At 45.8% G+C, this 15,650-nt stretch overlaps 1 protein-coding gene across 7 annotated transcripts in view; it reads left to right on the top strand.

Annotated features, from left to right (window-relative positions):
- EML5 (EMAP like 5) overlaps positions 1–15,650 on the top strand; it is a 1,317,369-nt gene that overhangs the window by 819,253 nt on the left and 482,466 nt on the right. For all 7 annotated transcript variants that reach the window (XR_013600929.1, XR_013600930.1, XR_013600931.1 and 4 more), the window contains exon 26: positions 12,823–13,024. Coding sequence is in view for 4 of the 7 variants with exons in the window: in XM_078660021.1 (XP_078516147.1) it covers positions 12,823–13,024 (202 nt within the window). In the remaining 3 variants the exon portion in view is untranslated. The remainder of the gene's footprint in view (positions 1–12,822; positions 13,025–15,650) is intronic.

Genomic DNA, 15,650 nt, shown 5'->3' with positions numbered 1-15,650 from the left:
AAGGCGTTTTGGATGCGTTGTAGTCGTTTGATGAGCTTGGTCCGGGTTCCCGCGTAGAGGGAGTTTCCGTAGTCAAGTCTGCTGCTGACGAGGGCCTGGGTGACTGTCTTTCTTGTATCTGTCGGGATCCATCTGTAGATCTTGCGGAGCATGCGGAGGTTGTTGAAGCAGGAGGAGGAGACGGCGATGACTTGCTTGGTCATTGAGAGCGCTGAGTCGAGGATGATTCCCAGGTTGCGTGCGTGGTCAGTGGATGTCGGGATGTCCCCAGTGCCGTCAGCCACCAGGAGTCATCCCAGGCTGAAGGGTTGGAGCCGAGAATGAGGACCTCCGTCTTGTCCGAGTTCAGCTTCAGACGGCTGATCTTCATCCAGTCGTCGACGGCCTTCATTCCTTCATGGAGGTTGGCTTTGGCGGTGATGGGGTCCTTGGTGAGGGAGAGGATCAGATGTGTCGTCGGCGTAGGAGATTATGTTGAGATCGGGCGACGTGTGCGAGCGGGGCCATGTAAATGTTGAACAGTGTCGGGCTGAGGGAGGATCCCTGGGGTACGCCGCAGATGATCTCGGAGGCTTTGGAACGGAATGGGGTAGGCGGACGCTCTGTGTTCTGCCGGAGAGGAAGGAGGTGGTCCATTCCAGAGCCTTGTCTCGGATCCCTGCGGTGTGGAAGCGTGTGCGTAGAGTGCGGTGGCAGACATTGTCGAAGGAGGCGGAGAGGTCTAGGAGGATGAGTGTTGCGGTCTCACCGTTGTCCAGCAGGGTCCTGATGTGGTCGGTGGCAGTGATGAGGGCAGTCTCAGTGCTGCGGTTGCTGCGGAACCCTGACTGGGAAGGGTCCAGGATTCTGTTTTCTTCGAGGTATCGGGTTAGCCGTCTGTTGACGATTTTCTCGATGACCTTGGCCGGGAAGGGGAGCAGAGAGATGGGCCGGAAGTTCTTGAGGTCTCCTGGGTCTGCCTTAGGTTTTTTGAGTAGGGCGTTGATCTCTGCGTGTTTCCAGCTCTCTGGGAAGGTCGCGGTCTTGAGGGAGAGATTGATGACGTTGTGCAGGTGGGGTGCAATGGAGCTGTTTGGTTTGTTGAAGACGTGGTGCAGGAATGGGTCTGACGGAGAGACGGAGTGGATTGTACTCATGGTCTTGATGGTGTCATCGACGCTGATGCTGGCCCAGGCAAGCAGGGGGTCATGGTCGATGGTGTGTGGAGGGTTTGTTGTGTGCTTGTCTGTTGGGGCTGTCTGGGTGTTGAAGCTGTCGTGAATATCTGCTATCTTGCGGTGGAAGAAGGTGGCGAGGGAGTCGCACAGGGCTTGCGACGGCGGGATGTGGTTGGTGTTGGAGCTGGGGTTAGAGAGTTCCTTCATGATGTTGAAGAGCTCTTTGCTATTGTGTGCGTTGTTGTGGAGGCGGCCTTTGAAGGAGGTCCTCATGGCCGCCCTGATGAGGTGGTGGTGGTTGTGGATGGCGTCCTTGTGTGCTGCGTGGCTGTCCAGAGTTTGTTCACTGTGCCATTCCTTCTCTAGTTTCCGGCAGGCTTGCTTGGAAGCAAGGAGTTCTGGGGTGAACCAGCTGGCCCTCTTGCTGGAGTCTCTGTGGAGGGGTTTCTTCAGCGGGGCGAGGGTGTTGGTGCAGCCCTCGATCCAGCGTCTGAGGCTGTTGGCAGAGTCGTCGGTGTTGGAGGGTTCGGTGGGTGGGCTGAGAGCGAGGTTTGCATGTAGTTGGTCTTCAGTGATTTTGCTCCAGCAGCGGCGGGGATCTGTTGGGTGCGGTGGTGTGTGGTGGGTTTCTGGAAGGCGAAGTGGATGCAGTGGTGGTCGGTCCAGAGGAGATCGGTGGTGTGACTGACGGAGACGTGCGGGCTTGAGAAGACGGGGTCGAGCATGTGGCCTGCGGAGTGGCTGGGCGTTGTGACAAGTTGCTTCAATCTGAGGTTGGCGAGGTTATCGATCAGGGTTGTGGAGTTGTTGTCGTTGTTGTTCTCAAGGTGAAAGTTCAGGTCTCCGAGGAGGATGTAGTCGTAGAGGTCAGGGTGTGCATGCTGATGAAGTCCAGTCTGAGAGACACGGGGACAGCTAGGGGAACAGAGGGAGGAAAACAGACACGGACCACAAACAGACAGCGGAGGAAGACAGAACAACTGCAGTCACAGACACAACAATGAAATACAGGCAATACAATAAAGCGGAAGATGAACAAACCTACAGCCTACCACTGGCCACCAGGGATGTTACAAATTAAATGCAATTGAACATTAAGAAAGAAGCTGGTACAGCACACTCTTATTAGTTCAAATGAATCCAAAACGAACGTATTGGACCTTTGTTCATCATAACATAAAAGATCAATCCCTATAGTCATAAGGCGAGTATAATTTATTCCAATCCTGTGCAGGGCTTGAGAGGTAATCCACAAACACCTTCCATTGAAAAATTATTTTTATTGATGTTAAAGAAATTTCCAGCAAATACTGAAGCCAACACGTGTTTCGGTACACATCTGTATTGAGACTTTCTCGAAGCACGATAACAATGTAGTAGGAAGAAGGTCCACAACACAACGGATAATAAGTACCAATGAAGATCTGGCATGAACTCAAAACGATCTTGTATTAAGACAGAATTTCACAAACAGTAATAGCAAGTGTAAAACTAGAAAGAATCGCGAAGCATCCGTATCAGACCCGTACCCTGTGGTCGTGGCCAACTGCAAGGAAGTCCCAAAAAATATATAGCCGCTAGTGTAAATAAGAGCTCATTTGCGTTAATCGCAGTGACGTCCTTCATCAAATAAACTAAGGGTAATATCCGCTAATGGAGCACATGCTCATGAAGTGATAAACGAGCATCAAAAGACCAGACGATGAAACGTCCGTTGCCTAATGAAAAAAGTAGACTCCACACTAGCTGCGCGTGTGGCCGCCGGCGATGTGAACGATTCCCATTATCCCGTTTGGAATGGGTTGAAGTCCAGGTGAACTTCATAAAATTAACCCTACTATGACATCGCAAGATGTAAAAAAACTAAAGAGCTAGGACTGCTCATGAACTGCGCATGTGCTAGTCGTGTTCTAACTCACAAAAATGTTGTTTATTTTGGTGTTTTGCATAGCTGGTTTTGCATGCTCATCCTATAACCTGTTGGCAGCCTTTTATTTTAATAAACTACATACATTCAGATGCATTTGCTTGATATAACCTAGAAAAGTAGAAAAAACACACAAAATGTCAGTAACGCTGGTGATGTGTCGTATTATCCAGTCTGAGCTTAGGGAACCCAGTGGGGTGTGGATATTAAGCTGTGATATTTATATATGGTCACCTGGTATTTCCCTAAAACAATAAAGAAGCAGTACTAGTGATCCAAGGATTTCGTAGAGAACTGATCCGTTTTACGCTTAGACTTCGACATGACATTGCTGTAAAGAAATTATTAACCCTGATGAAGTTCTCTCTAAGGATGGAACGCGTTGGCCGGACTGTTTCTTTGATGTATTGAAGAATAATAAAGAGAATTGTTTTGAGACTTCATACCACAGCTTCATGTTGTTTTGATATTGGAGAATAGGACATTGATATTGACACTATTGAACTATGTATACTTCATGAAAGGAGGAGAGAAGAAACAAAGAGAACAAACCTTTGCAATACAATTGTTGGATTCTCTTGCAGGGGATTTCCATGTATAGTCATAAGCATTTGAATAGTCCCGCCCACGTGCCGGGACCCCAGAGCACTTCTTTAGATATATCTTCTTGAGTGGATATTTTTCGCCTTTCTTCAGGAATACCTGCAAAGACACTTAAGAGCTAGAGAAGACAATAATTCAGCCTAGGTAAATAGGCTACAAAGGCCCCAACTTCATCTGGAAGTGAAAAAGAAGCCAGTATACTATGTTTTGTGCAATTTTTTATGGTGTTTAACACACAGAAAAGCCACTTCACCAAACTCCTTTTTCATGATAGAGATGAAAGGATAGGACAGAGTAGCCCCCATAGGCTGCCATTATATGCCTTAACTAGACACTGTGCCTTTAAGAAAACTCCAGAGACCGCCAGTATCCCATGATGCACAGCCAGTGACAGTTACTTCAGTTCTTTTTTTCCAGCTCCTGCTATCGGGACTCTGGAGCATTGAGCTGTACCAAATGTGTTTTTTTTTCATCAAACTCTCTTCAGAATTTTACTTCTAAGTGTTTTGCTCAACGTCTTTGGTCTTTCTCTACCTTTTTCTGTCTTTTTCTGACAGGAATTAGTGCAGTTTCTTAAAAAAATGTAATCTCTTTTTGATAAGTGCCCAGACTGAGGAAGGAAGAAGGCCAAATCTGACCCTCATAGAGTGTGCATTATTTGTCTACCTGATACTCACGTTCCTGAGTCCTGTTCCATCTGTAAAACCTTTTCCAGGTGTACACTGTGTGATAGGGAGAGGATTCAACTTCAAGGAACAGAAGAACGAAGAAAACAGCAGGTTCAGTCATCAGGTGGGACTTCAGGGTGAAGAGAGGGTCAGTCCTCTACCAGGGCCCTATCTTCAGCCTCTGGGGCACTCCCCAGCAGAAGAAGGGCTGAAAAACTGCATTGTTCCCAGTTGACGTCAAAGGCTACGACGTCAAGAAGAGCAGCGGCGACCTATTTACCGTCGACCCGGGGCTCTTGGTTGATACGACGTCAGCGTGCAACGTCGAGGAGAAAATCTTCGACTGCGGTGGCTACGCCAATGGTGAAAACTCCTGTGGCAGCGAGAAGTCCACCACAGATGGAAACAAGATCGCCGCCAAGAATATCGCATCATTCGACTTCTACCCATTACCGTTGATTGACGTCGACACATCATCGCCTGAATCTACACTCTTCGGATCTCATACAGATGAGGAATTGGCACGCATGAAAGTAGAAATGGAAACATTAAAAGCAGTGGGTCTCTAGAGGCCCATGGATCAGCGAATCAAGCCCCTCGGTGGTATCAGGGTCGAGGAGTCTGGTACACAGCAATCATATCAACGATCCTACCAACCTCATCAAAAAAGACAACTATGGTGAAGGTCAGGACAACACCTTCTTAAGGAGGCAAGATGCCTACTGACTCTAAGCCCTGAATCCTGTCTTCCCCCTCTTCCATTACCCACTCCGGTAGGGGGAAGCATTCAACATTTCTTGGCAGAGTGGCAAAGTATCACACAAGACAATTGGGTTCTGAATATTGTGCCCAATGAATATTCTCTACAATTCACCAGCCCTCCACCATCAGTGCCTCCAAAACAGTCAGGATTCCACCTGTCGCAATTACAAGTAGAAGTGAACATTCTCTTACGAAAACAGGCAGTAGAACCTGTTCCTTCGTTGCAACGAGGCAAAGGGCTATAGTCAAGATTCTTTCTCATCAAAAAGAAAAACAAGAATGAGTTCAGACCCATTTTCGATCTAAGGAAGGCCAACAAATTGATTCAGAGATAAAGATTCTGGATGATAGCATCACACCAGATCTATCTTCAACTACATCCGGAGGATTGGTAATGCTCAATAGACCTGCAAGACGCATACTTCCACATCCCCGTCATAAAGAAACATTGCAAGTTGTTGAAGTTTGCAGTGGGAAACAACCACTACCAATATTGTGTGCTTCTGTTCAGCCAGAAGTCAGCACCCAGTGCATGGCGGTTGAGGAAACACAAAGTGTTCGTCTACCCCTATCTAGGCGATTAGCTGATCAAGGCATCCAAGTTCAGGAGGCTCAAACACATTTAAATTGGACCTCTGACCTTCTCCTTCGATTGGGACTTCACGTGAATCAAACACGTCTACCTCGACGCCTGCACAGTGCCTACAATATCTGGGAGCATCCATCAATACTCGCACAGCAAACGTGTATCTTTCGGAGGAGAGGCGCTTATCGATCCTTCCGAAGGCTCAGGCTCTCATGTCCATGTAGCACCAGACTGCCAGGAAGATCTCCTCAATTCTGAGCTCCATGGGGTCTTGCATATTCCTCATACCAAACGCACATCTCCACATGAGACCACTGCAGGAATGTCTGGAGGACCAGTGAGACAAGCGAATGGGAGATTGGGAAGACTGGATTCAACTGTCACAACATGCCCTCCGGTCCATCAAATGGTGGTTTTCACCCCCCAATCTCCTACGAGGGACTCCTTTTCACAAGGATATATCGACTCAAACTATAGTCATGGATGCCTCTCTCCTGGAATGGGGAGCCCATACAGATCACCTTCAAATTCAGGGCAGATGGTCAGCAAGGAATCCACTTACCACATCAATCTGATAGAGCTGCGAGCAGTTCATTTGGCTCTGAAAGCTTTTCATCCATCATTCCATGGCAACTCGCTGCATGTACAGACGGACAATAGAACAACAATGTTCTACCTCAACAAGCAGAGAGGCTCGAGATTCAGACCATTGTCTCTGGAAGCCCAGACATTATGGAAGTGGCTTCTAGCCAGAAACCTGACGATAACAGCAACCATCTCCCAGGTGTTCAAAATGCTTAGGCCGACTCTCTAAGCAGACTCCATTCAGGAAAATCATGAGTGGGTCCTAAACTATGATGTGGTACGAGACTTATTCTGAAAATGGGGTCCTCCGGAGGTTGATTTGTTTGCCACCGCAGAAAACAGCAAATGCCAAAGCTTCGCTACAGGTTCTGCCAACCTGGAACTCTGGGGAATGCCCTATGGACCAAATGGTCAGGCAGAATTCTTTACGCCTTTCCTCCAGTCCCCCTGGTCCTGGCAGTTCTCATCAAGCTCTCAATCATGGGCCAAGATGATTCTCATAGCCCCGGAATGGCCACGTCAATAGTGGTTCACAAACCTCCTTCACCCGTCTGTCCATCCACATCTCAGACTGCCAGGCAAAACACACTAACGAAGTTCGGAGTTCAGATGGTACACCCCAACCTCTCCTCTTTGAATTTGGCAGCATGGCTCCTGAGCTAGTGCAGTATGGACACTTGAACTTACTTAAAAACTGCATGGACATTCTTAAGGAAGCTAAGCAGCCACCCACACGCTCCGCTTATGTTCATAAATGGAAGAGATTCTGAATTTGGTGCTCATCGAGGAATGAGGACCCCACCTCTTGCCATGAAGATGTTATCCTTCCATACTTGCTTCATTTCTCACAATCTGGTCTCCAATTTTCTTGGAGGGTTTGAAAAAGGTTTTTCCTCCCATTAGAAGCCCTTCCCCCCCTTGGGAGCTTAATGTGGTGCTTTCTCGGCTAATGCAAGAGCCCATTGAACCCATTCATAAGGCTACTCTTCAGCATCTGTCCTGGAAGACAGCTTTCCTTGTGGCTATCAACTCCGCTCGCAGGGTTAGTGAAATTCAGGCACTTTGCTGTCGAGAAACGTTCAGTTTTCCATACATCTAAAGTGGTTATGAGGACTCATGCGAAATTCCTCGCTAGGGTTATTTTGGATTTTCATGGTTGTAGCCACAAAAACTTCATATCTCCTCAATACATTTGATGTTGTCTTACTTGCTGTCTAAGAGCATTTGCAGTTATAACATGTTGCTTGCCCATAGAAGGTGATCTCCTGTGCGCTAGGTGGTAGTTTGGCATCACCTGCTACCAGATAGGATTTGTTTGTTTGCAGAATATTGATTGCTGTGTCTTACTGTCCTTTGTGCTGATGGAGATATCTAAAAATTAATTTTGTTGACCAGTGTGTGGGTTTAAACTTGATGGATCCATAGAACGCCCTTACATTTTAGCAAATCTGTGCACATTCTTATTTACTTTTATTGAACTCAATAATATGGAAAAGGGATAAATTAGGAGTTTGGCATTGCAGGTGGTACTGTACGTCTGCCATAAAGATAGATCTACTTCAAATATTTTCTTGTTCTCTTAGTTGTGCCAATATGCTGGAAATAAATGATGTCATTACAAAGTGGTTGTGGATTAAGCTTTTGTTTCTCCATTTGACTTGCTGCTCAAAGTGGATGTTTGTGTAGTGGGATTCCATGTCCATAATTTGTACAATTGTTCCTTTTGAAGTGGGCGTTGTCGATTATGTTTTGTTTCAGTCTGTGGCTTCTACTGAGTAGTTTGTTCACCTTTGGTACACTTAATTTATTTTGGGGGAGGCTTGTAACAGGAGTCGAGTTTTGGGTCTTAGTGATTTCCTGCGCTGTTTTGTATACTTGTTAGTAGGGTTTCCGGTACTTTAATGTGTACATTTCACCTACAATTTATGTGTGCTTCTTGAAGGTAGTCAGTGCTATTCATTAGGACTATTGCTTCTTTGTAGATCTCTTTTATAGATCTGTTATTTCGAATACATTACATACACTTAGAGTGTTGTTCAGGTCAGCCACTAGCAGATGATTGGATGGCTTTGTTGTCTATCTCAATTCGCTGAATTTCCTCCCTATTCTTGCAATAGTTTGTTTATTCATTTATTCAGAGGAATTTGTATATAGTGCACTATCACCCCACTGGAGTCCCCTGACTATTGCCCCTGGAAAATGATAGTCTAAGAAAAGTAGCAGATACACTTACTTGTAAAACATCCAATCTCAGAAGGGTTCTTGTTCCATAGGATTGCTGCTTGAACCCTAAAGGCTCTACCACTCCATCTGCCAGATTTGGTCTGATAAATCACAAAGTTGACTTCCCACAATTTTAGTCTCTTGCAGGTACACTAGGAAGTGCAATTGGCAGTGATAAGGGGAGACCGGATGGAATCATTTTAAATTAAAAACTGCCTTGATTAGAGTATTTTTGATAATTTGTAAAAGTCCAACTGCATTCTTGAGGAGATAAACAGAGTTTCCATAGTCCCAGCAGCCTGGATTCGACAAAGGTGTTTGCCTCTGTAATTGTTTGAGAGAAATGAAAACAGTATATGTCTGAACATTCTTATCTGGAAGTAGCAGTGCTCGGTCACCATGGATATGTCACCCTAAGCCTATTCAGTATTTCAGCAAGTGGTAGAAAGTAAATGTTAGATAGCAATGGAGACTTGGCTGATCTCTTGGGGACTCTGCATCTGAGATGGGTCAGAGGACAGATCACTAATTTGGACTGTGATCCCTCTGAGATGAAGGAAACATTACACTTCAAGCAGTGCTTTTAATATAACATGGCTTAGGCCGGGAAAGTAAAATTGTGTGGTCAATTGTGTAGAATGCAGTGGATCGGTCTATGAGAATGGCTACTTCAGAACCTCCTAGTTCCCCAATAATTCTGTAGCTGAAGTAATCACTATTTCTGCTTAGAGAAGCCTGGTTCAAAGCCTGGAGGTTCGGGCCAGGTATAGGATTTGACAAAATGTAATTTTATTGTGACCACGTTTTCCAGGTGTTTAGCTAAACATGGAAGGATGGAGCAAGGCCTAACGTTTCCAGGGTCTTCAGGATCAGATTCGCAAGGATAATAGCGTTTTAAAGTTGGTAGAACCTTCCCTAGACAGAATTAATTTGTACACTAGAATTAATTGTCCAAGCCAGAAGCATTTCAGTCTCATAGTCGTTTGACTGGATGATGTATCCTTCCACTCCTGACATTAGAACTTGCATTGCTATTCAGGGGAGAGACTATTTACTCTCCCTGTCATTTTATATTACTATGACAATTCTGACTTTTTGCTCTGCAGCCAAGTCAAGCAACTGGTGTCTATAGCTCTTTTACTCCAAGCATACCCACAAAGAACCTTTGCCCTAGCTTTCAATAATTATTGGAAAATATTAATTTTCATACAAAAAGACAGTGTTTACTTTTCAAATGCTTGGGTCTAATCAGGAACTGATTTCTGTAGTACATGAACTAGCACTACAAACGTACTACTCATTTACTACAAAATGCTACAAAAGGCCAATAGTCTGCATGTGTGGATATCCCTTCTAACTCAGGCCCGATGAGTTAAAGCAGTTTGATTCTCCCATTGAGTATCTGATAGAGACTTCTAGCTACAGATTTCTTACCTTTGAATTTCACAGGCGTCAGGCTGGATCTGGATGCTTGCGTGAGCAGTGACTCCATTCGGCTCTGTGTAATGTTGTTGGCATCGTTAGCGTCCGTTATGACTTTGCGGTCACCTATATGTGTGCCATCCAGTTGCGCAGAAGTCAGTTATTTTCTTTCCACACCAGTTAAGCGCTGAATCCGAATTAGAGTAACCCCTCTGTCTCTCTTTCTGACAGGTTTTTATCTAATGATTTTTTTCTGTGTCGAGGTCATGTCATGTAAACCTACAGGATTTATACCGTGTGGGTCCTGTCACCGCGCCATTTCGGTAACCGATCCCCACACCATAAGCCTTTGGTGCCTCTAACACGACCATGACACGAAGTCATGCTTGGACTGTGGGGCCATGGCTCCAAAGCCCTTGTGGGCTTTGAAGCTCCTTGCGGCCGGCAGACAACACCGGCCGCCGAGACTCCGTGGAGATCCTGATCCCGATCAAAGAAGAGGAGGTCGCAGAATCACTGCAGGAGTCCTCTTCCTCCCACTCGAAGGTCTTCAGGACACTCTGGGAAGAGGCACAAGAAGAAGAAGAAGAAGTCCAAGCGGACTTCGTCTTTGCCTTATCTGTCATCCGTTGGCAAGGGAGGTAAGGAACACCGACACTCTGGGCACAATTCTACGGAGCCGGAGCCAGGTTTGACTTTGTGCCTCCCCCATTTCTGGGAGCTAGAGAAACCCCTGCTTAAATAGGAGTTTTATGAGGTCATGCTTCCGGTGAACCTTCAAGCCTCGCATGGTCGGAAGGGGCCCCATTGGGTTTAATGCCGTCGGCTCCGGACACTGTACCCTTGGGGCCTCATGGATCCAATTCGGGATCCAGGTCGACACCGGTTTTGCCAAAGCGACCTTCCGCAGTGCCGGACTTGAAGTTGGCAGCCCCATCCTTATACCCAAAAACTCTGAGTCGGATCGGTGTCGCTTGACGCCGACTCTGGCGCAGATGGAGCCCGGGGGTTCTACGTCATTACCTGTGCGTTTTGAGGAAGTTTCAGGCATGACTGAGGATTGGAGGAGTCTATGGACCCTCTAGAACATCAGTTGGATGCTCCAAATGGACTCGTATGAGGATCTTGGGGAAGCCAGTGGACTAGACACATCCCCAGATACTTGTATGCTCTCTCCACCTTGTGTGGCTATGGAGGAGGGACCTTCTTTATACATGGTGGTAAAGAGGGCGACAGAGGGCCTTGGACTAGAGCTGCCCTCTGTGCAGGTCAGGACTAATTTCTTGACAGAGAGGCCCTTTAATGAAGCACCAACAGATGTCCTATTGGGCACATGGTGCAAACCTACCACAGGAGCTCCTGTGAATAGAACAATTGCACACCCAAGTTTTCTAAGCCAACCCCCCCTCTCTGACAGTTTGGTGGTTCAGGCTTCAATGTCACAAGGCATGTTCCCTTCTGCTCCCTCAGATAGGGAATCCAAGAGGCTGGACTCACTTGGGAAGAAAAGTTTTTCTTCTACCAGCTTCGCATTGTGGTTGGTGAATACTACATGCTTATTGGGCTGTTTCTCCCACACCATTTGGGAAATGGTTACACAAGTGCTGCCACAGGTTCCGGAGGAAGCCTGGGCTGTACTCTCCCAGGTGGTGAAGAATGTGAGAGGTGCAGCGAAATTCACCAACGTGTCAGTTCACTTCATGGCTGTGCGTTTCTGGTGTGGAAAAACAGAAAAGTAGCTGATGTCTGATGCACCTGGGTGGGGCCTATATAGGTAACTGCGACATCATAACTGACCCTAACGGCGCAGACTATATCACACCTAGGAAATTCAACGGTAAGGAATCTGCAGCTAGAAATTGTCTCTACCAGTTAATGCATTACCGAAGGTAAGTAACATGTTCATTACGTGTCAGATTCATTATCTGTGATATTTGTTGAAACAGTAGAGGCTGAAGTGCTTGAAGGCAAATGTATATCCCATCTACAAGTGCCTAAAAGTCTAATCCTGGAAATAAATGTTATGTTGAACATGAAACAGTGCTAATGGAATTGTTGTTGGGCAGAAACAATTGAAAACTTACTTTGAAGAATCGTTCAGTCGGAAATTGTTGAAAAGGTTCTGTTTCTCATGTTTGCCTCCAGTTCATCTTGCATTAACATTGTTGGCATAGGGTGACCAAAGAGAAAATAGGTTCAAATTTAAAATACTTACACATTTTTTTCTTTTCCTTGGGAATCGCGCCATAAAGTCTTGATTAGCAGCGCAAACAGGCCCAATCCTCTCTGCCCCTATGTAGGACCTGCTCACCTATTGACTTGTTAAAACCTTCGGTCTGCTTACTGCCCGACCTCGCTCTTCAATGCCCCCTGGATGTTGTACTCAAAGCATTGACATACCATTCTGATTTGGCATTTGGAAGGGATGTCCTTAACACACCCCTTCCAAATACCGGTTTGGCTGCTAACCAAAAGTGCGATTAGGTAATGTGCTACCGAATAAAAATGTGAGTTTTGTACATACCCAAAGCCATTTATGCGGTCTCAAAGAGTCGGATTCTGTGAAGTGAACCCTTTGCGAACACAAAATGTTCTAGTACATCTGGCTCTAAGTTTCAGTTTTTTTTTTTTTTTTTTAAATAAAGAAAACAAAATGTCCCATTGAGTATTATGGAAACACAGTACAAGAAGAGCATTTTCCATTTGCAACTTTGTTAGCCCTAATTAAAAATGTGTGGTAGAGAAAACCTTATTTTCATCCTTTCTTCTGAGGTGCAAAGAGTTTTTATTAGTCATTTTATATATATATGTATGTATGCCATTCGAAACTGCTCCCACAGTGCATAGCGAGCACACAAGTTATGTTCTCTTCTCTTCTCACTCTTCAAGGGAAAGTTTGCAAAATTTAAGAGGTATGTGGCACACAGTACACATGTCACCAATGTCCGGTGGACGCATGATGATAGCCTCCTGGCCACAGTGGGAGGGTTGGACACCTCCCTAATGCTGTGGACCCATGAGATGGAAGGACACCGAGAGACCAGACAGTGCGACAGTGAAGAGTCTGACCTTGACTCGGAGGAAGATGGAGGTGAGTGTTAATATGCATTCTTAGTTGGAGAAAATTGTTGCATCTAACAGTGTTTCCAAGGACTTGTGCCTGCACCAGAGCTTACCTTGTGTATTATCGAAAGGAAGACATTTTGCTTTTTATACAGTATAATAGGAGACGGAAGGTTAATGATCCTTGATTCCATTGAACTGATTCACCCGCAGTGTATCTGTGCCTTGCCTTATAGCCATCTTGGTTGTACTGCCTGCTCTGTATGAAATTCCTATACAGCGAAAAGTTATAAGGATGATAAGGGTGCTCAAGTGTCTTGAGGATTTTTCTAGTAAACCACTTTTAATCAATATAAAACTGCAATTCTGCCATTAAGACCTTCTCGCTTCATCCGTGCAGAGAATCCAGTGCAGGTCCCCCTGAAGCCTTTATGTCTGCGTCAACTGCCAAGTATGGTGTCTCACCCAACCTTTGTTATCCATCAGAAAAATGCCATCAACACCTAAAAAGTGGCTACAAAGATCCTCAACACAACCCAGAGAGGAGCAAGAAACAAAGATCCCCTTAAATATCTGCATCTTGGATCTCATTTGGATGTGGACCACAATAACTCCTCTTAAATCCCTATATCACCTGCAGCTGAGCCTGCTCCAGTTTCACCGGTGGATGACTCCACTATCTTCAGGGGTTGCTCAAAACTGAATAACCCAGTAGAAGCATTGCAAGCTTAAGGCTTCATCAGACCTCTCCTGCCTCTGGTCCCTGGGCTGCTCAAAATGTTAACTCTCGCCACAGTGAAGGTGGCATCTCCACACCTGCTCAAACATACAAGCCACCACAGCAGGACCTGGAGTTCATAAATGTAGAACCAAAACCTAATTTGGTCATAGTAACTTAAGTTACGTGAAAACATGCCTCTGTCCTAGAAACATCTTGTTCACTTCTCAGAGAGAGTGCACACACTACAGGTAGAAAGATGTGTGGTTCAGTGGTTCTCCATTATCCATTGTCACCATTGTTGCTCTCCTCAGAATGTATGGCAGCAAGATGGTATGAAGTCATTCATGGGTAATCTGCCAGGTCATCAACAACAGGACTTTGAGAATATGGTGAGGGAAGGCTCCTTGGTTTCTACAAAAATAATGGAGCTGTGCTGAATATGGTATAGTGCAGGGCTTTCCCTCTGTTATAGCAAATCCAGGATATTTGGGCTATGACCCCAATGTTTCAGCTTAGGTACTGGATGGTGTTACAGCAACTTTGAGGCTTCTCGGCCTTTTAGCCTTCTACATCCTACTTGTTGTCAATGCCAGGTGGCATATGAAGTTCTGCAGTGGAGCTGGAAGTTTTCTTCCAGGGGATCCTCATCAATATCATAAGCACTGAATATTATCCAGTATTGGGGTATCTTTCATAGATTCACATGCCTGAATCATTACCCGTCACAGAGGCGGGAGTCCCACGGTAAAAATATACATACAAAAGCAGTGCCTTAGTAAGAAATGTAGTAGGCTAAAAAGAAAATAGTCCCAGAAGGCCCAAACCTTAGTAGCCTATCTACCTCATTATATAAAAAGACCTAAAAAATAGTTCCAACCAATCATCTGCCAGCACCCTCTAGAACCTTCCCAGCAGAGGCAGTTCTCCTCAGATTTTCACCGCATGTCGTGCGGAAGGGAGTCTCCCCGAGTGCCTACTCAGTTTCTTCATCAAGATGTCTGAAAAGAAAGCTCTCTTTAGAGCCTGCAGGACCTGTGATAAGAAGAGGGTCCATGTAGATGATCAGCACAAGGACTGCATCTACTGTCTACATCCTAACCATGTAGTTAAGGATTGTAGAATATGTCGAACCTTTCCTGCTAAAACCATGAGAGACAGGGAAGCAAGGTTACTTTTATGGCTGAAATCCTCGTCAGCTGATGAGGATGACAGGACCTTAAGAGGGCTAGATCCCAGGACAGATCCTCTTCAGAAGGAAAGAAGCACCACAAAGCTTCTCATGAAGCTTCTTACCAGTCAAGGAGGTCTCCCATTCCTCCTTCTGGATCAGCCTTGTCTCCGTCCTCTGAGACTTCCAAAAGGCCTTCAACCTCCAGAACTGTGAGTAAAGCCCAGATCAAGACCATTTCACTGGTGTCTTCTCATACGGTATCTGTGACCTCTGCTGCTCCTATTTCTTCATCTACGGTCTCTACCATGTCTATTACATCACCTATTGTGTCTTCTAAAATATCTACGTCAAAGAGATCTTCTGTGGCGAAGGACTCGTCGACAAAGAGTTCCTCATCTAAACCTCCGTTGACGACAGCATCGACGTGGACTTCGTCGGCGACAGTTCCCTCGACGACAAAGACATTGTCGACAAAGAGCCCTTCGACGTCGAAGACATCGGCGACGCCACCACCGTCGACAAAGAGCCCGTCGACGACGACACCGTAGACGATGACACCGTCGACAACGACACCGTCGACAATCCAGTCGACAACGATTCCGCTGACTACGATGACACCGTCGACGACGAAAAGTCCGTCGACGAGAGACTGGTCATCAGCGATTCCTCCAGTGTCACAGGCGACTCCTATTTCCTTTACTCACTTCCAGTTAAAAACCTACCACAGGCAAGACTACAGCAATATCTCTCCATTACTACCAT

This window comes from Lissotriton helveticus, chromosome 9 (genome assembly GCF_964261635.1).
Source record: "Lissotriton helveticus chromosome 9, aLisHel1.1, whole genome shotgun sequence".
Classification (NCBI taxonomy): domain Eukaryota; kingdom Metazoa; phylum Chordata; class Amphibia; order Caudata; family Salamandridae; genus Lissotriton; species Lissotriton helveticus.
This window is presented reverse-complemented; position numbering and strand designations above follow the sequence as displayed.